The sequence below is a fragment of the Triturus cristatus genome, chromosome 5_1, assembly GCF_964204655.1.
Source record: "Triturus cristatus chromosome 5_1, aTriCri1.1, whole genome shotgun sequence".
Classification (NCBI taxonomy): Eukaryota; Metazoa; Chordata; class Amphibia; order Caudata; family Salamandridae; genus Triturus; species Triturus cristatus.
In genome coordinates this window covers 1,019,735,258-1,019,756,199 of record NC_140587.1, presented here as the reverse complement: position 1 = coordinate 1,019,756,199, position 20,942 = coordinate 1,019,735,258, and the positions used below count along the sequence as shown (strand labels likewise).

The 20,942-nt window shown below is 47.6% G+C and overlaps 1 protein-coding gene across 2 annotated transcripts in view; it reads left to right on the top strand.

Annotated features, from left to right (window-relative positions):
* Positions 1–20,942, top strand: part of TRIO (trio Rho guanine nucleotide exchange factor) — a 4,621,980-nt gene that overhangs the window by 3,084,665 nt on the left and 1,516,373 nt on the right. For both annotated transcript variants that reach the window (XM_085606120.1, XM_085606121.1), the window contains exon 37: positions 18,016–18,108. In XM_085606120.1, the coding sequence (XP_085462246.1) occupies positions 18,016–18,108 (93 nt within the window). The remainder of the gene's footprint in view (positions 1–18,015; positions 18,109–20,942) is intronic.

Genomic DNA, 20,942 nt, shown 5'->3' with positions numbered 1-20,942 from the left:
CTTTGTCTTCTGACTCTTAAGACTGCTTTCCTGGTAGCCATCACCTCGGCCAGACGGGTGAGTGAGCTCCAGGCTCTATTGTCCAAGCCTCCTTTTCTATCTGTTCGTCTGGACAAGGTTGTCCTTCGGCCTCGTCCTTCCTTTCTACCGAAAGTGGTGACCCCCTTTAATCTTGGGCATGCTATCACCTTGCCCACCTTCTTTCCGCCACCGCATCCTTCCAAAGAGGAAGAGCGGCTCCACCGTCTGGACCCAAAACGTGCGCTCTCCTTTTATTTGGACCGCACGAAACAGTTCCGGGTGGACGACCAGCTTTTCGTTGGCTACGTGGGTGCTAAGAAGGGGAAAGCTGTGCACAAACGGACCATCTCCCGGTGGGTCGTTTTGTGTATAAAAACCTGTTATTCCTTGGCAAAAAAGGACCCTCCTGTTGGGCTGCGAGCCCATTCTACTCGGGCCACAGCGGCTACTACTGCTTTGGGACGGGGAGTCCCTTTGCAGGACATCTGTCAGGCGGCGACGTAGGCTTTGCTGCACACTTTTGCCAGGCATTATTGCCTAGACAGCCAAGTCCGGAGGGATGGCTTCTTTGGCCGTTTTGTCCTCCAGGACTTTCTGGTGTGATCTTGGTTCGCAGACCCACCACCGGGGTTGGTATTGCTTGGGTATCTATTCTAAGGTGAGGAATCTAACTAACGTTTTTCTTTCAGATGAACAAGTTACTTACCTTCGGTAACGATGTATCTGTAAGAAACATTAGTTAGTTAGATTCCTCACCGACCCACCCATCCTCCCCGTTCTGCGAACTGACATCTAGGGTTAAGGCTATCCTTTTCAGGGCCATAGATTTTTTGGCACCAGTGTCGGTCTCTTGCATGACTCTGCGTTCCTGGCGCGGAAAGCTATGTACAAGAACTGACGTCAGCGTGCGAGGGCGGCGTCTAAGTACTCCGACGACGTCATTCCGGCGCACAACGCCAACGACGGACGCAGAGCCGCAGACGACGCCTAGCGACGCGCAAGGGGTATTGCTACAAAAATCTTCCGGATCCAGTCTGACGCCTGGGGATATTCTAAGGTGAGGAATCTAACTAACTAATGTTTCTTACAGATACATAGTTACCGAAGGTAAGTAACTTGTTCATCAAAAGTAGGTCCACTCCAGGTAGTATCTTTAGATAACTTTATTTCAGGTTAAGATCTGTGTGGATGTTGTGGGTACGTTACCCTGTAGGTGGTGTGTTTGAGTCGATCCTTGGTGTTAGGTCACTCTTTTTTACCACCTGAGTATGTGTTATCGAGTTCACTTTTTCACATCAAGTCCCTCGTGGTCATCCCCTGTTGTTGTTCTTAGGGTGTGTGTATCTCTCTGTTGGGGGTGTGTGTATGAGTTGGCTCTTAGGTTCTGAGCCTCTCTAGCCTACCACTATTTTCTTGGTTGTGAGTGACATTGGTGTGTTACCTTTGTGTGCAATGTTTCGTAATTGACCCCTTGTGGTTGTTGTGGGAGTGTGTTTACCTCTCACTGTTGGGGGTGTGTATGTGAGAGGACTCTATGTTTTGGAGCCTCTCTGGCCTACCAGTATTATTTGTGGTTGTGGGTGGACTTAGGTTTGTCTCCCTTGTGGGCGTTGGTTAGATTCGACTATGGTTTTGAGTCACTTGTATCTACCACTTTTGTGTGCTTGGTAGGAGAATGTCGCTTCACCTTCAGCTTTTCCGTTTCTGCTGAGCATTATATTGTGTTTTTCTCCTACCTTTCCTGCTTCTCTTACGGCATGGGTCTTTGTCCCGCGTTGACTATGGGTTTTGTTGTGGTGTGTTCTCTTTTGCACCTCTTTTTGTGTATGGAAAGGGAGTGTATGTGTATGGGTGTTGTCTATTCCCTTTCTTTTTGGGGCTTATGTGTGAGAAAGTTGTTGGGGGCTATGCTTCAGAGAGCTGTGGTCTGACTCGCACAGGGAGAGCAACGGGCCGACGGGCTTGCTAGCAGACACACAGCTACGAGCTAATGGGCTGGGTCGCAGACGTAGAGCTGAAAGCCGACCGGTGGTTCGCAGACAGAGACTTACGAGCCGGCGGGCTGGCTCGTAGAGGGAGAGCTGCGGCCCGTCAGCTCACAGAAGGAGAGCTGCGTGCCGGCTCGCAGAGGGAGAGCTGCGTGCCGGCTCGCAGAGGGAGAGCTGAGGGCCGGCTTGCACAGGGACAGCTATGGGCCGACACGCATAGGGAGAGCTGCGGGCTGTCTGCTTGCACAAGGATACGTACAACCGGTGTTGTGCAGCGAGGTAGGGTGAAGGGAGTATCTGGAAGAGAGAAAGCTGCGGTATATTTCCAGAATTGGTTTGCAGAGGTACAACTGCGGGCCCAACGGTTCGCAGACGAAGAGCTGCGAGCCGACCCGTGGTTCGAAGACAGGGACTTGCAAGCCGGCGGGCGGGCTGGCTGGCCCTTGGGCTCGATTCGCAGAGGGAAAGCTACGAACCGTCTGCTCGCACAGGCACAGCAGCGTACTGGCTCGCAGAGGTAGAGAGCTGCGAGCCGACGCAGCAGCTTACTGGCTCGCAGAGGTAGAGAGCTGCGAGCCGACGGACTGGCTTCCAAAGGCATAGCTGGTGATATGGGAAGAGGGAGCGTGAAAGGGGTATCACGCACAGACAGAGCTCCGATATATTAAATTGCCCCCGGGACCTTTGTTTTATTTTCACTCGATGAGAGGCACAAGATGGCTGCCAACACTTCCTGGTTTCAAGTGTTAGCAGCCAATCAGAGGCAATCTCGTGCTCGGGAGTTAGGCTCCGCCCAGATATATATATATATATTTTGTTCCTTTAATATCTCGAAAGCTGCTGAACGGATTTACACCATTTCAACAAAAGCGTGCTTTCCGGACCAAGACCTTTCTCCCTGACAAATTTGGCGTAATTCCATTCAGCAGTTTGACCTGTAGCCTTGTCTAAAGTTTCCTATGGAAATTGCATGGAGAAAACACGTTTTGGGACCCCCCTTTTTTCTCAGCCCCCCCTAGACGAATCACCCCCTAACTTTCAAGATAGGAGCTGATCTGAAAAGAGGACCTTGTGGAAAATTTCGTAAAGATTCGTCAAACAACGCCAAAGTCATCAGTAGATTATTTACATATATATATGTATGTAGGTTTTTTTCTGTATTTTTTTATAGAGCAAACTTGAACCGAAGGTATCGGAGCGTTTCATATGAGCGCCAGTTGCATTATACAAGGACACATATATTCATTCCCATGGATAATCCTTCTTATTTAAGTTTACCCATGGTTTCAAAGCTCGTGTTTCATAGAAAAGACTGTGACTTATTTACGGGATATTTAGCTTTCCTAAACAAATGTAAAAAATAAATTGATGTTTACCATTTCACCTTTCTTTAAATGCTGATTAAAAAAATGCTTCACAATGACTGTACAGCTCTCAGAGCCTTAATCAGCACACCTGACAAACTTACCCTTGCACGCCCATCTTTCATGCAAGCATCTACCAAAGAATGAATCCATTTTTGACTTTCAGTTACTGTTGATAGAAGGTTAATACCAGTGTTGTCACATAAGTGTTGCTCCCTATGAATCTGAGATCTTAACCATACTGCCCTTCAAAGAGGCCTTGGTGGAGCCCATCTATGTGGCCTGGGAGCAACCTTCTTCAGCTCAGCTGTCAATAGGCTACTAGTCTATTGAGCTTGGAGATTCTGGTGATCCAAGCAATATGTGCCTCAGGCCAGTAGCAGGGATCATTCCCAACAGTCCTTTCAAAAAGTGAGTCCAAATTGTTGCAGGCATTGAGTAAGAAAGTGATCTTGGCGGTAAGTATGGCACTCAAATAATTAAATACTTAATTGCTTGCTACCCTGTTACATACATGCACTGTGGGATATGGCCCAACTTGTTGCACATCGTGTACCAGAGGACATTTAGCACACTTTTAAGGAGATTTTCAAGGATGGACAGAGTGCCTTCAGGCACATTATAAAGGCAGGCCTAGTTATAGCAGACTCTGTGGCAAGAGTGATGGGCACTAAGTTCTTTATCGGCTGCCATGCGCGGCTCAGGTTATCAGGGTTCTTTTGCGATGTGCAGGCCAATGTCATGGCCCTGCCTTTTGATGGAAGCTGTCAGTTTGGCGATAAAGAGGATGCTGTCTGAGAGAAGTTTAAAGTCAGCAGGGCGACAGCCCACTCCCTAGGTCTGCCAGCAGCCTCTACCCTAGAGGGATTCCCAGCAGTTTTGTAGTTTTCGAGGATTTTCTATGGGTTTTTCCTTTCAGCACTGACAACTTTACCAGCCATAACGTTGGCCAACCCAGGACCCTATGGTCTGCCAATACAAGGGTAGTGTCAGAGGAAAGGACCATGGATCCCACCACCATCCCTCTTCTTTCTCCTCCTCCTCCTCCCCTTTTTCCTCCTCCTCCTCCCCTAAACCCCCTCCCCAACCCAGCAACCCAAAGAAAGCAGTCTTTGTTCTTCTTCCTTAACATGCCTGGAGCTTGTGGGAAGGCGAGTGTCCTGCTGTCTTCCAGCCCGGAAGGCCAATTATTTTGGACTATTTGAACGAGACTATTAGTTATAGATTGTTTTACCTTAGAATTACCCCCAGGAGTCAGACTTGATCTGGAGAATTTTTTCTTAACAGTACCCCTGCGCGTCAGTAGGTGGCATTGGTCGCCTCTGCGTCTGTTGTCGGCGTGTCTATTTAGATGCTGCCCCTGCACCCTGACGTCAGTTCTTTCTTTTTCCGCACCAGCCCGCGCCGATCGGGAGAGAGCTTGCCCCTTAGTCATTTTTTGACTAAACTTTTTTCAACTTTTGTTGACATCTTTTTTGGAGTTGTTCGACTGCTGGTTACACGTGGGATGTCCCATCGTCGGACTGGCTTCAAGCCTTGTGACTCCTGTCACAAGCTGATGTCCATCGCACATACGCACCTCTTGTGCCTCCGACTGCCGTGCTATGAACCCGAAGTCTTTGTGGGAGCGGTCCTGAAAGCTTTTGGAGGCCCGGCAGTCCGCTCTGGGCCGTTCAAGGTCCCGGTCGAGAGCAAGGTCCTGGGACTGGTCGCAGAGTTACCTCCACTCGTCCTTGAAGTCTTCACATTCCTCGAGTAAGTCAAAGTACAAAAAGAAGGTGAAGAAGCATCGTCCCTCTTCGCCTTCTCCCCGTCCGTCGGGCCGACACGACTTGGGACCACGAGTGTCAACGCTTTCCGGCTCTGTCATCAGAGCCTGCTTCTGGGATGGCTGCGCCCTACCCCCCTCACTTCCTGGAACTGGAGCGTCCCCTGCCCAGCTTCGAGCTTTTTATGAAGCGCTTCATAGCATTTTTGGGAAGCCGGACTCTTTTGCTGTGCCTTCGGGTCCCGCGGACTCGTCTGGGGCCCCAGGCCTTTGATGCCGGCAGCTCTGGCCTTGGCACCAGTGGGCCCCCAAGGATCCAGACCTGGATCAACATCAGTTGACCGGACGGTACCTTCCCAGACGCTGATCCTAGTGACGACTCCCCCCGATGCCGGTTGTGCTCTCAACTGGCGTCGAACCCGGCCTCTCCCCCGACTTGAACACGCCCCTGGACCAGCGTCGATTGACGTCGTAACTGGCGCCAGAGGGTACTTTTGTACCGCTGTCCTACCCTGGTGTTCCCTATTGCCCTGAGTGACAGCCAGAGGAGGGTGAGAAGGACTGGGAGGGATCTGTTGACCCTTTAGCAGACCAGCTGGATATGCTCGACTGGAGAGAGGATTTCTCCCCTTACCCTGGCTACGGAGGAGGGAACCTTGTATGAAGTGGTGTTTCGTAAGGTGGCTGAGGCCTTGGGCCTAGAGCTTCCTACGGTGTCGGTCAGGACTAACCTCCTGACAAAGGTACTTCAACCGGCAGCGGCCTCTTCAGAGCCCCTGCTGCCTTTTAATGTAGCCCTCACCAATGTCCTTCTGGGAACATGGTCCAAGCCCAGCACAGGGGCTTCTGTGGATAGGATGATTGCCCTATGCCACCGCCAGGCCACCCACTTTTCCTCTCCCAACAGCCTACTCCTGAGAGCTTGTTGGGCCAAGCCTCGTCTTCCAAGGGTTCATTCCCTACTGCTCCCCCAGATAGGGAATCCAAGAAGCTGGACCACCTTGGGAAGAAAATGTTTTCTTCCGCCAGCTTAGCGCTGCGTTTGGTGAACACTGTGTGCCTCTTGGGCTGTTATTCCCATACAGTGTGGGACACGGTTGCACAAGTGCTACGCAGTACCCAAAGGAGGCTTGGACCATTCTCACATGTGCTGTTGTGGAGGGTCAAGATGCAGCTAAGTTCACCAGGTGTGGGCTGGATACCGCTGACTCTCTAGGCAGAACTTTCTACACGTCCGTAGCCTTGAGGCGCTACACCTGGTTGAGGACATCTGGCTTTTCCGGGGATGTCCAATCCACCCTTTTGGACATGCTTTTTAATGGCCGGTTTGGTGACAAGGTGGACTCCGCGCTCAAGTGTTTCAAGGAATCTAGGGCTAAGACCAGATCCTTGGGCCACGTGGCTTCCTCTCGCCCCACGCAGTTCGCCTTTCGCCTCTTTCGTGGCTATGGAAGGGGTGCCCCACCACATTCCACCCCGTCTGGACACAGAGCCGTGCATGCCACCCAGCCTCTGTGTGGCTGCGGATGTGGAACCCAGCGACGTGGGTCTAGGGGCCAAAGAGTGGCCAGTACACTCATGCCCCCCCCACAGCAGCCTCCAAACCCTCCTAGTCCGACCTTCCAGGGCCACCAGATTCCAGGGCGGAAGGATCGCCATCACCTCCCCCAATGGCAGACCATCTCGTTGGGCAGGGGGGTTTTGCCAATAGTCTTAAGGGGCTCCTCCCTCCCTCTCGTGCTGACGTCAGTTCTTTACACGACATTCCACACCAGAAGTGCAGAACCATGCAAGACACTGACCACTGGTGCAGAAAAACTAGGGCTCTGAAAAGGAAGTTCCTTACCGTAGAAATCAGTTCGCAGAATGGGGACCATGGGTGGAGCGGTGAGAAATCCATAACTAACCTATGTCTAACCTATATATCGTTACCAAAGGTAAGTAACTTGTTCAACAGCCTGAGATAGTTAAACTTCACCATGTTCTAGCTATGTATTTTCAATGGCGGTCACCTCATCGGTCTTGATCCTATTCTAGGTCTTGGTCAAGAGGAAGGTCAGAGGGCCGCTCTGGTGAATCAAAGTCCTCTTCGTCAAAGTCGTTGAAGTCAGGTAAGAGGCACCACAAGAAACATAAGATGTCGAAGCGTGCTTCAACTTTTTCCCGCCCGTCTCGCAACAAGGCGGAGGAACCTCAGCATTCAAGGCCTCTCGCCGCGGAGCAGTTGCCTGAGTCAGCTCCATGTTTCCCTACCTTCCCGGGTTGGGTAGCGACCCCCACCCAGGTTACTGAGTTCTATGATGCCATGTCTGCCATGTTTGGCTGGCTTGACCCTGCCGGCGCTCCTTCAGGCCCCGCAGGCTCAGAGGATGGAGGAGTCGCCGTGGGTTCGGCTCCTGCCACGGCTTCCAGCTGGACTCATTCCCGGGTCTGGACCGGCGCCGGTCGCACCTCCACAGTGGCTTTCTGTGGCACCAGTTTCACCGCTGAAGTGCTCGGCGTCACCGGGGTCCACCGGCGGCCCCTCCCCAATCCTCAATCTTAACGACATGAAGCTAGTCGGGAGTCCTCTGACGCCGACAGAGCTGAATGGCTCTATGCTGTTCAATTTGCCCTTTTCAGAAGGGTTAGGCATGGATGAGGAGGATTGGGAGGGCGGAGCAGGATCCCTTAGAAATCCAGCATCCACAAGATATTGGCTGTTACGAGGAACTGGGTGATACCAGGGGTCTGTTCACCTCCCCAGACTCTGGCATGCTGTCTCCACCTAACCTGGCTACAGAGGAGGGGGCATCTTTTGCTATTGTGGTACGTAGGGCTGTGAAGGTCCTGGACCTGCAGCTCCCTACAGTAACAGTCAAGACTAACGTTTTGACAGAGGTCCTGCAGCCTGGTGTCTCCAGCTCGGAACCCTTACTTTCTTTCAATGAGGCCTTAACGGACATCCTTCTGGGCACCTGGTCCAAGTCCAGCGCAGAGGCCTCTGTAAATAGGACGATTGCCGGCCGCCACCGCCCTGCACCGAGCGACCCAATTTTCCTCACCGCCAAACCCACCCCACAAAGCTTGGTTGGCCAGGCTTCTCCTTCCCGTATCGCGTTCCCTTCCTCAAACCCAGATAGGGAATCCAAGAGACTGGAGACTTTTGTAAAGAAATTGTTTTTTTCTGCCAATCTGGCATTGTGGTCAGCGAACACCGCATAACTTTTGGGCCGTTATTCCCATTCGATATGGGACACGGTTGCTCAGGTGGTGCCCAGGGTCACGGAGGAGGAACGGGCCCTACTCTCTTAAGCTTTCTCAGACAGGAAAGATGCATCAAAGTTCTTCTTTAGATGTGGCTTGGACACAACAAACTCACTAGGCAGAGCAATTTCCACAAAGGCAGCCGTTCGTCGACACGCCTGGCTGAGGACATCTGGTTTTTCAGGGAATGTCCAAGCTAACCTTATTGCCATGCCCTTTGATGGCTCCTGTCTTTTCAGAGACAAAGCAGATGCCGCTCTTGAGTGTTTCAAGGACTCAAAGGCTATGGTCAAGTCGTTGGGCCTCACCACAACATCCTGGCCCACATCTGCTGTTCATTCCGTTCTTGGCTACAGAAGGAGGTACCACCACTCCAACCCTATTCCAGCAAGAGGGTCCCACAATTTCAGCAGCCTCTGCAGGGCTATGGACGCGGTTCACCTCGACCACGTGTGTTGGGAGGCCAGAAGTTGAGCCACGTTCCCCTCCTCCACAGCAAAACCTTTCTAGTCGGATCTCACAGGATCATTTACAACCAATCAGTGGCAGAATGCACCATTATCTCCACCTCTGGCGAAACACCACATCGGACAGGTTGGTGTTGCAAATAGTACAAAGGGGCTACTCTCTCCCCTTCATGACTCTCTCCCTCTCCATCTATGCCTCCAGTGTACGATCTGCTGGCGGAGGATCACCTTGCTCTGCTCCGCGAGGAAGTCAAGACTTTCTTGCTCAAGTGAGCTATAGAGAGGGTTCCGGAACAGAAATAGGCTATGGTAGTTATTTCTGCTATTTTCTGGTCCTAAAGAAGGACAGAGGCTTTTGTACTATCCTCAATCTCAGAGCCTTTAACTACTTCCTCAAAAAGGAGAAGTTCATGATGCTCACCTTAGCTCAGGTCCTGTCTGCCCTGGACCCAGGAGACTGGATGGTAGCGCTGAACTTGGAGGATGCTTATTTTCCTATCCCTGTCCAGCCAGCCCATCGTCGCTACCTGTCGGTCACTGTGGGCCACGAGCACTTTCTATATGCAGTGCTCCCCTTCGGCCTCACCAGCGCCCCTCTGGCGTTCACAAAGGTGATGGCAGTGGTCGCAGGCCACCTGCGGAGATCAAGGATTCCAGTCTTTCCTTATCTTGACGACTGGTTGTTGAAGGTGGGCTCGTCCCAAGCAGACGTCTCCCACCTCCAGACTGCGGCAAACCTCCTGCATTCAATGTGGTTTACTATCAATGAGCCAAAGTCACACCTCTGATTCCCTCTCAAACGTTCCCTCTCTGTGGAGCGGCTCTGGACACTGTGCAGTTTTGGGCTTATCCTCCCGAATGGTGAGTTGAGGATATTTATGCTTTGATACTGATGTTTCAGCCTCTATTCTGGATTTTGGTGAGAATGACTCTGAGGCTGTTGGGCCTCATGGCCACCTGCATCCTGCTGGTGAGCAATGCACAGTGGCACATGTGGGCTCTGCAGTGGGACCTGAAGTTCCAATGGGCACAGCTTTGAGGAAACCTCACCGACCTGGTTCAGATCTCAGGGGGCACTGCCGAAGACCTTCTTTGGTGGCTAACTGACCGCGATTTGATCAACGGCAGATCCCTCTCCCTTCCCCATCCAGATCTCTCTATAGTGACGGATGCATCTCTTCTGGGATGGGGCGGCCACCTGGTATAGGTGGAGATCAGAGGACTCTGGTTTCCGGCAGAAGCCAGGCTCCATATCAATCTGTTGGAACTTCGAGCGATCCGACTGGCAATGAAAGCCTTTTAGCCATACATAAAGAGAAGGCTAATTCAGGTGCTTACGGGCAACACTACCGCCATGTGGTTCTGCAACAAACAAGGCAGAGTGGGGTCATAGACTCTTTGTCAAGAGGCCCTGCACCTCTGGACTTGGCTCCAACTACAGGGCATTTCTCTGGTGGCAGACAAACTCAGCCGAAAGTTCCTCGCGGATCACAAGTGGCGTCTCCATCTGGAGGTGGCACAAGGTCTCTTTCAGCAGTGGGAAGAGCTTTGGTTAGATCTGTTGTTCGACTCCGATGAGAACGCGCAATGTCAGCAGTTTTGCATGTTGGAGGTTCCAAGGCAGATATCGCTCGGCGACGCTTTTTGTCATGAGTGGAGCTCAGGCCTCCTACATGCCTTTCCGCCCATACCACTCCTGCCCAGAGTGCTCAAGAATATCTGGAGCGACGGGGCACAAGTTATTCTTATGGCTCCGGATTGGGCACGGAGAGTTTGGTATCTCGAGCTTCTAGAAATGAGCGTTAATCAGGTTGCCCCTTCGAGAGGATCTTCTGTTGCAGCAGCAGGGGAGAGCGGTAAGCAGGGTGAGCGGTGACAGCTTTTGATCTTCGTTCCGAAGTCTGCAAGGTTACTCTGCCAGCCAGGTGTCCGTTCATGAAATCGATATTCACCTGCTGATGGAACAGATTTTGTAAATATTGTATAGAAAGGTCCATTGACCCCTTGTTTATCTCCATGGCAGATAGCCTCCTGTGTATCCTTTCCTTGGCCAAGCAGGGCACTGCCTGGGGCACTTTGAAGAGCTACCTTTCGGCTTTTCTTCAGCTACCAATCAGCCTTCACTTTTTATGTACCCTCTGGTGCAGAGATATTTGAAGTAGTTAACCCACTTGTTTCCCCCTTCTCCTTTTCCTATGCCACAATGGGACCTTAATTTGGTCCTCACCTCTTGATGTGAGCTTATGCCCAACTATCCTCTATGGTTGCTCACCATCAAAACAGCTATTTTGGTGGCAATGACCTCTGCTAGGATGTTGAGCGAACTACAGGAACTGTCATCACAGCCTCCTTACCTGAGAGTTTTACCAGACAAAGTGGTATTGAGAACAAGGGCATCCTTTTTGCCCAAGGTTGTAACTGCCTTTCATCTGGGACAGTCAGTTACTGTGTCCACTTTCTATGCACCTCCGCATCCTTCCAAGGGAGAGGAGCATCTCCACCGTCTGGACCCAAAAAGAGCATTATCATTCTACCTTGATCACATGAAAGAGTTCCGTGTGGATGACCAACTCTTTATAGGATATGTGGGATCAGAAGGGGCGTGCTGTCCAAAAGATGACCATATCACGCTGGGTTCCTCTGCATTAAATATATTATGCCTTGGCAAAGAAGTAGCCTCCCAAAGGCCTTAGGACCCATTCCACCAGGGCAAAAGCAGCCACCACGGCCTTTCAGCGTGGTGTTCCCATTTCTGAATTCTGTCCAGCGGCAACGTGGGCTTCTCTGCACACTTTAGCCACACACTATTGTCTGGACTCTCAGGTTTGCAGGGAGGGCCGCTCTGTCTTGCAGGATTTCCTGGTTTAAAGCTTTTCCGCAGTCCCACTAATAAATCCACATCAACTCCTTGTAATTCAGGAAGATGACTTTATTGTATACAACCACCGACAGATACATAAACAGGTCAACTCCTCAGCGTCCCGCTAGCCAGAATGCCGGTCTCATCACAGAATCGTGAGACCCACATTCTGTCACCAGGACAACCATTGCTTCTATTTAAAGACATACCAAACATGCAAATTACAACACATCCCCTTTACAAACAACACAAAACTTGTAGCACTCCAACTGGAGTGATACTATTAACTTTAAAGAAAACAAAATTCCTACATTCCACACACAAGCCTCAATAAAGTAATTAGCACTGATATAGAACATAATCATCAAATCTTGCCGGAATGAACTTCCGTCTATTTGACTTCACAAAACCTCCCATCCTTCATTCTGGAATCCCACTAAGAACATTAGCTGCACCTAGTTTCATGCCATTAAACTTAACCAGCCTAGACATGCTCCAAGTGCATCCATTGTCCAAAGTTACAACATTTTTCTTTATATCCATGATGACAAAAGGACCTGAAAAATTGGATAACCCTTTGTGACAATGTTTCACCTTTCTCACCAAAACTTTATCACCAACATTCCACATCCTCTTCTTGACAGACCTCTTGTCATCATAACGCACCTTGTATTTTCTCTGATACTCAACAAGCCTTGTTCTCTTCACCTCTTCACTTACACCCTTGCTCATCCATTTGGGAAGCCAAATTGGGTTTAATTTTGAAACTGCCAACCTCCCCCTCAAGGCTTCAAAAGGAGACTTTTGAGAAATCACATTGGGAGCTGTACGATGTGCCCACCAAGTTTCCCTCAACACTTCTCTCAAAGGAACCTTAGAATCTAATGCTCTCTGAACACAAATTTTGACCACCCTATTCATCCTTTCCGTGAGGCCATTGGCTTGCGGAGAATATAACGCAGTTTTCTGATGCACTATGCCTAGGCCCTCAAGAAAATCTTGCATCTCCTGGGAAACAAATTGTACCCCATTATCAGTTACCAGGAACCTGGGTACACCTTCTGAGACAAAGACATCCTTCAGAAACTCAATCACCGCCTTAGAATTAACCATACCCATACACTTAGTAATAACCCACTTAGAGGTATAGTACAACAAATCTCTCTTGGAAAGGCATCAACTCCAAAGGACCCATGATATCTAACCCCAACTTGGTCCAAACTGCACCCGGCACATCCACCGGCGAAAGGGGAACTTGACTGGTCACATGAGACTTGTCATTGATAGCACACAAGTGACAGTCCTTCACTACTGACTCCACCATCTTAGCCATCCCTGGCCACCAGTATCTTTCTCTGACCCTTGCTTTCGTGAGACTCCTACCAAGATGCCCTTCATGAGCCAAATTGATTACTTTATCTCTAAGGATAACAGGCGGAACCAACCTATCTCCCCTCAATAACTTACTTCCACAAAAAGTCAAATCATCTCTTACACACCAAAACGGTTTCAACACAGGATCAAGATCTTGAAAATTAGGCCAGCCTTTAGCTATAATCCCTTTCAAACGCACAAACACCTCATCTTGAGCAGCACCTGACAACCACTCTTCCTCAGAGAGTGTTTCCTCCACCACCCAGTTCACATACACCGGCTCCACCAAACTCCTTCTTCACCTACCGGTAACCTGGACAAACAATCAGCTGACTTGTTGTTTAAACCCGAAATATAATGAACACGAAAATTGAATTCCTGTAACCCTTCACTCCACCTTTTAAGCCTGGGAGTCAAATGATCACTATGATGACTTGAGTATATCTGAACAAGAGGACGATGTTCACATTTCACCTCAAACGGGATACCCCACAAATAAAACTTAAAATGGTGTATTGCCCAATACACACTCAACGCCTCTCTCTCTATACACGAATAGTTAGCCTCCGCATCTCTAAGGGCCCTGGAAGCAAATTCTACAACCTTCTCCTCCCCATTTTCCACCTGCGAAAGCACTGCCCCCAAACCCTTAAGACTGGCATCAGTCGTAAGATTGGTTTTTAATCTTGCATCAAAATGACCCAAAGTCGGCATGGCTCCAATTTCTGACTTCACCAAATCGAAAGCTTTGTCACACTCCGGCGTCCAAACAAAATGCGCTCCTTTCCTTAAAAAAACCCTAATCGGCTCAACTACACTGGCAAACCCCTTCACAAACTTGGAGTAAAACTCCGCCATACCAAGAAAAGATCTGACTTGCTCCTTGTTCTCTGGAGCAGGAGCCTTCACAATACTCTCAGCCAACTTAAGTTTTGGTTGTATCCCATCACCAGAAATGACATGACCCAGATACGTCACAGATTTTAATCCTACCCTACATTTATCCTTTTTGAGAGTGAGCCCTCTTTCTCTCAACTTACACAACACCAATCTCAACACTTTCTCATGCTCTCTTTCACATTTCCCATAGACCAAAATGTCGTCTTGGAAAAACAAGACATTGGGAAGATTTCCCAGCACCATCTTCATAATTCTCTGGAAACAGGCCGCTGCCGAAGCCAGCCCAAAAGGCATCCGTAAAAACCGATAAGCCCCTAAAGGGGTAACAAAAGACGTCAAGTGTCTCGAATCTTCGTGAAGTTTGACTTGATGGTACGCAGACGACAAGTCCAACACACTAAAAATCTTTGCCCCCTTCAACAAACTAATACACTCAGAAATGTTTGGCAATGGTTGTCGATCCACCCAAATCCATTCATTTAATCCACGCAAGTCCACACACATCCTCACAGCAGACCCACCGTCCTTGGGTGCCAAAACTACCGGAGACAACCACTCCGATGCCTCAATCACTTTCAAATCTAGCAACCTCTTCAGTTCCAGCCTCAACGGTTCCACCATCAAATTCGGTACTCTGCGTACCTTATGTACACAAGGTTTGGCCACACTCTTCAAAATAATCCGGTGCTCAAAACCACTCAGGCAACCTAGAGCATCAGAAAACACATCAGGAAAATCCTTGACCAACGCCTCACTGACTTCCCCACCATCAATTGATGAAATTTTCCCACATGAACACTCACACATCTCATCCATCAACATGACTTGGTTCCTAGGATTGGTGGCATTGGGATTCAAATTTATTCCTAAATCACGTTGATGCCTCCACTCAAGAAGATTATCTCCCCTCACAGCAACATACACTTTTCCAGTTATTTCCCTCTGCTTAAATATGATCTTAGCAGTTGTATACCCAACAATATCTACCCGGGAACCCCCATAACTAAAAGGAGCAATATCCGGAGGCTGTAACTTCACATTCTCCAACCCAGCCACCTCATCCCAAATCTTGTTACCTATCAATGTGAATGGCGAACCAGAGTCAGCCATGACAGTGAAATTATTGTTATTAACAGCAATATCACAAAAAGGCATAACGACTTTCCCAGAAACCACCTTGTCTTCCATTACTGAAAGGTTAGATATGACAAGAGTACGAATTGTGTCAGAGGATTTCTCAACACTGTGGTTTTTCCTAGAAGACTTGCAAACCCTGGCATAATGTCCCTTAACTCCACAGTTTAAGCAAATTGAGTCTTTGGCATAACAGTTGGGAAAATTCGAGGAATGAGAAAAACTTCCACATCTAAATCAGCGTACTCTTTTAACATCAATATCACTCTTCTCGCGATCAAAAACACGTTGTTGACGAGGATCACGTTCACTTCGCACTTGAAACTCTTTGTCTTTATTATTTGTGAAACGTGACTGAGTGTTTCGCCAGGCACTTTTATTCTTTGATCCCGAAGACACTTTAGCAATCTCTTCAGAGAAATCATTCTCATCATCACACTCTGACACGGAGTGAACGTTAGTCTTGTCTTTCTTCGCATTCTCACCATGAGATGGGTTACTGTCCACCTGATCTTTCCTGATCTCTTTCACCCAAGAAGAAGTGTTTTCTATTCCATCCACAATCGCAATCGCTTCAGTCAATGAAGGATTCTTAGAAAGTAATTTCCCTTGTACCCTTGAACTATTGGTACATCTTACCAGCTGATCCCTTACCAATGAATCCGATAAATCACCAAAATCACATGTGCGTGCTAATGTCTTTAAAGCAGCAACGTATGTACCAACCCTTTCTGTAGGACCTTGAACCCTTGTGAAGAATCTGTGACGCTCTAAAACCACATTAATACGCGGTCCAAAATATTGTTCCAACATCGTCATAGACATTTCATACACATCTGATGGTTCTCCATCTCCACTGCCAATAGTTAAAGGATCCATGCTGTCATAAGTGTTCCTCCCCTCAACACCTAAATTATGTAAAAGTATAGCCTGTTTCCTAACAGCAGAAAATGTTTCCCCCCCAATAGCTACAAGATACGAGTCAAACAAATTTCTCCATCTCTTCCAGGGAAGAAGAGGCTCTCCTTTTTCTGACAAAAATGCTGGGGGTTGAGACATGCTGGTGGAAGTGGCCATACTTGAATAGTCTTGGTTCTTATAAATATAAGAATCTACAATTATAAGAATCTTTGTTAAATCAGAATTTCCAGTCTCACCTTTATGGTTCCGTTTCCATACTAAGTTGTTTGCACAGTGTAAGGTGCATAGGTTTCAAAAACGCGAGGAAAATCTTGTATCCCAATCCAAAATGGCCGCTACTCTGAACGTGACGCGACGTCAGCGTCAGTGACACAGCGCGTCAATTTGCGAACGCACTTGACGAAGGAGAAGAAGCAGCGCGCGTGTCGATGCTCGTGAGCAATTCAAATGTAAGTAAGTGAGCAACGGTTATACAGTTGTTTGAATGTCTACGATGCAGTCACATATAAACTTTGCTGAAATGATCCCCACGTAGCAGTCGATCTCTGCACAGTTGTTTGACCGCTGATAGAAACTGCGCTTGACACAAAATCTCGCAGTCCAAAATCCAAAATCTTCAATTAAATCCAAAAGGGTCCGCAGGGGAATCGGTGGTCATGACTTGTCCCCAATCAAGCTCGTCGCCAGTAATAAATCCACATCAACTCCTTGTAATTCAGGAAGATGACTTTATTGTATACAACCACCGACAGATACATAAACAGGTCAACTCCTCAGCGTCCCGCTAGCCAGAATGCCGATCTCATCACAGAATCGTGAGACCCACATTCTGTCACCAGGACAACCATTGCTTCTATTTAAAGACATACCAAACATGCAAATTACAACACCCACCTCCGGGGAAGGTATTGCTTGGGTATCTGTTCAAAGGTAAGGAATCTGCAGCTCGATGTCTCTATCAGATGGACAAGTTACTTACCTTCGGTAACGCCTTATCTGGTAGAGACATGATCTAACCGCAGATTCCATAACAAACTACTCATCCTCCCTGCACTGCAGAATTGTCTTTTAGTGTCAGGGCTGTTCCCTTTCAGGGCCCTAGTTCCTTTTTAACACACCACGGTCAGTTACTTCATGGATTTGCGCTTCTGGCGTGGAAAGTTGTGAAAAGTGCTGACGTCATCTTGCCGGAGTGGTGGTTATATTGACAACGCGGATATGACGACGACGACTAACATGATGCCGATTATGTCACACGTAGTTGACTGATGCCACCTACCAGTGCTCAGGGGTACTGCTGATTAAAAAAAAAAAAAAAAAACTTCTTCAAACAGCCTGACACCTGGAAGTTCAAAGGTAAGGAATCTGCGGTTAGATCATGTCTCTACCAGATAAGGCGTTACCGAAGGTAAGTAACTTGTCCATTTGGTTAACTAAAAAGTATTCCATTCCTTAGTGTCCATATTAGTTTGGCAGAACTTGGTCATGCCCAAGGTTGCTGGTCTTTTATTGTGATGTGGGAACCAGCATCGGTAATGGACTCTAATTTGGACATAATGGGGCAGCCGCCTTCATAAGTACTAGCATATCAGAAGCTATAAAGCATTCAGAATCTGTTACCCCAGGGGAGCCACAGCCTGGCACACAGGGCTATATATTTAATATAGAGTCTTGGGAGTGGACACAGCTGTAGTCCTATTGAAGTGAAACAGCACTCATTGCATTAGCCATCAGCCATCATCTCTGCTGTTTCAGAAGGCAAAAAGAACTAAAATGTGTTATTTAATTTAATAATGTGTTCCCCATTTGTCTCAATCAATTTAAATAAGTTATACTAACGTATAATATAAATTAATTACCTTCTGTGACTTGCTATTTAATTTGTGGTTCCTTTATCTTTTTAGTGACATTTACAGGCAAATCGTTTGATGCTTAAAATTGCTGATGTTTATCACTTCATTGTGTTTTTCAGACTTCTCGTTTGTTGGTTCGTCCTACCAGTTCAGAGACACCCAGTGCTGCAGAGCTAGTTAGTGCAATTGAGGAGCTTGTGAAGAGTAAAATGGTGAGAGGCAACTTGACTTTCTTAATCATTTAAGATGTGCAACACACTGCTTTTTACTTGGTAGCCCCAAAAATGTCATTACTTTGGGCTGTTAGGAACAGTAAGAGGTTATTAGCTGCTCTATTTCAGATGGACACTATTAGTGATTTTTGTAACATCTGCTTGCCGCACATTTAAAAGTAATTCTATATTGTAAATTGGTTAACTTTTAACTGCTATTCACAACAAGGAGCTAAAGAGGGAAATCATCAGGCCACCCTCCTCTCACAAATCATCAATACAATAAAGACCTGGCTATCAGAGAGTTTCTTAAATGTCACGTTTAGGCACTGCTTCCAACGTGGGTCTCTCTTTTTTCACCTACTTTTTGGCACCCCATCCAATTTCCCGCAGTCCCAGAACTCTCAAATTAATATTTTTTTTTTAACCCCTTCAGCGCTGCGGGAATTCCCCCGCGGTGCTGAAGGGTTCGAGCGCGGGCGGGGCCATGACGGAACGGTTCCCTCATGAGCACAGCGCAACCGATGCTCATGACGGAACCGTTCCGTCATGGGCATGGAAGGGGTTAAAAGGAGGAAGAACCGCTGTCAGTCAAGCCGCCCAATCATGCAAACCCTCCCCCACAACATGTGAGTGAAGAAAATGTTCTGATAAATAAGTGAAAGAGTGAGAGGGCACCTCACGTATGCAACACCAGGGAGGCTACCAGCAGGTTCTCGCCAGTATGCCCACGTATATCATCATCGGTTGCCCACTCACTGAAACAAAGAAAATAGTGTCCAGGAGAGAAACAAGGAAGGCAGAGAACAAGAAATCAACTGTCCCAAGATATAAACCCCGTGATATGCAGAGAACAGTGTGTTCAATGCAACTTAAAATCGAGTTAAGACTCACTATTAAGCTGCCCTCTTTATTTGAAAATGTGAGCTTACTCGAGTTAAAAGCACTGCATGTAGCTAACCTTTTCCAAGAAGATTTCTTTTTCTCTGCCTTCCTTGTTTCTCTCTTGGACACTATTTTCTTTGTTTCAGTGAGTGGGCAACCGATGATGATATACGTGGGCATTCTGGCGAGAAAGTGTTCTTCACTCACATGTTGTGGTGGAGGGTTTGCATGATTGTGACAACGGTTCTTCCTCCTTTTTAAAAAAAATATATTAATTTGAGAGTTCTGGGACTGCGGGAAATTGGATGGGGTGCCAAAAAGTGGGTGAAAAAAGAGAGACCCACGTTGGAAGCAGTGCCTAAAAGTGACATTTAAGAAACTCTCTGATAGCCAGGTCTTTATTTTATTGATAACTTTTAACTACCACTAAAGGCTGACAAAATCAAATGGTCATCTCATCTAACCATCCAAATAAACTTTTGGCTGTGTTCCCTTACAAATATGTCGACTTTGAGCTCTTTGTAAATGTCAGCATGTTCTTTCCATTGTAAGAACATGGCAGTTTTTTGACCTGTACATTGATTTTATTAAATATTAGTTTTCTACATATGCTGCTGGATGTCAAATGCTCTGTGTACTCATGCCATCTAGTTTTGAATGTGGACGTTGCAAGTGTCTTTTATCTCCAACAAAGTTTTGGGTCTCAAGATAAGTTGCGAAACTTCTCCAAGACTTGGAGGGCACCACAACAAACGTTCCACCTCCAGTTCATTTTCCCACCATTGGGTTTGGCTGAGCTTTTGGAGATCTGAGACCTTTGAGCTACAAACCACTACTGTTTTGACTCACTCCAGGTACCTGAATACTTTTTACTGCATCTCAAGAATAATCTTTAATGATTAAGACTCAAATATGACTGGTGCAGAAGGTTTTGTTTTGGAACCAGATCATATGAGATTGCATGTGGGGAAAATGGAGAACATGTCCTTTCAGTTCTTTCCCAAGTGCAGCCACAAGCACTCATGGTCAGACCATCACCAGGTTTATAAATTGTGTTTGCCCAGAATCCTGAAGAGGCAATCTCCTTAGAGGAGCCCACAAAGATACCAGCTCTGCTCCTTAACTCCATTTATCTCTGTTCCACCATTATCAACTGACCGCTATAGCTCTCACCATCTCATTGTCTAAATACCGACTGAGATCAGGTTAGTCAACATGACCCACAGGAACCATACTGTGATTCTGCCAATACACACGAAGGGGAAGATGACTGGCAGAATTATAATGTGGACCTTACAGGTAATGACTACCTTGAGCCCTACTGAATAAAAGCCTCACCACCAGATGACACTACAGTATACTTTGCAGAGATCTGAAGGGCAGCAGAGCACTATAAGGTCAAACTCCTTGTAAGAGAAGAACGATTTCTGGTGGAGACATTATCAAAAACTGAAAGGACAATGTAGTTCTTGCCCATGCTTAAAAACATGACCAAATGCACGATGGAAAACTTTAAAGAAACTGTCAAAGCCAGAATAGTAAAACCAAGCATTGAAAAGAAATATAAGATGCACCTGACGACCCACTTTATACCAAAGGTCATGTCCCACCAGACCCTTTGTTAGCATATGCTGCGTGAAAGAGGTCATCTGTTCAAGGAGCAAGAGATGCCCCTCCTCCAAGCGCCTTGAGACCCTTACGGGTGAGTAGTTGTACTTTACAAGACACTTGATTGATAAGGAATGCAGTAAAATGGATGCAGCTGCGAAGCGAGTGGCAGAGGGGGCCCCATCTGAGTGTTAAATAGCCATATCTGTTTTTCTCTCCACGTATGAAAAATACCATTAGAAAGATGTGGAACAACTGTTTAAGCGCCTCGATGAGGACTATCGCAAAAGAAGTAGGAAACTAGTCTGTAAGACTAAAGAGATCCAAAAAGCTGCTTTCAT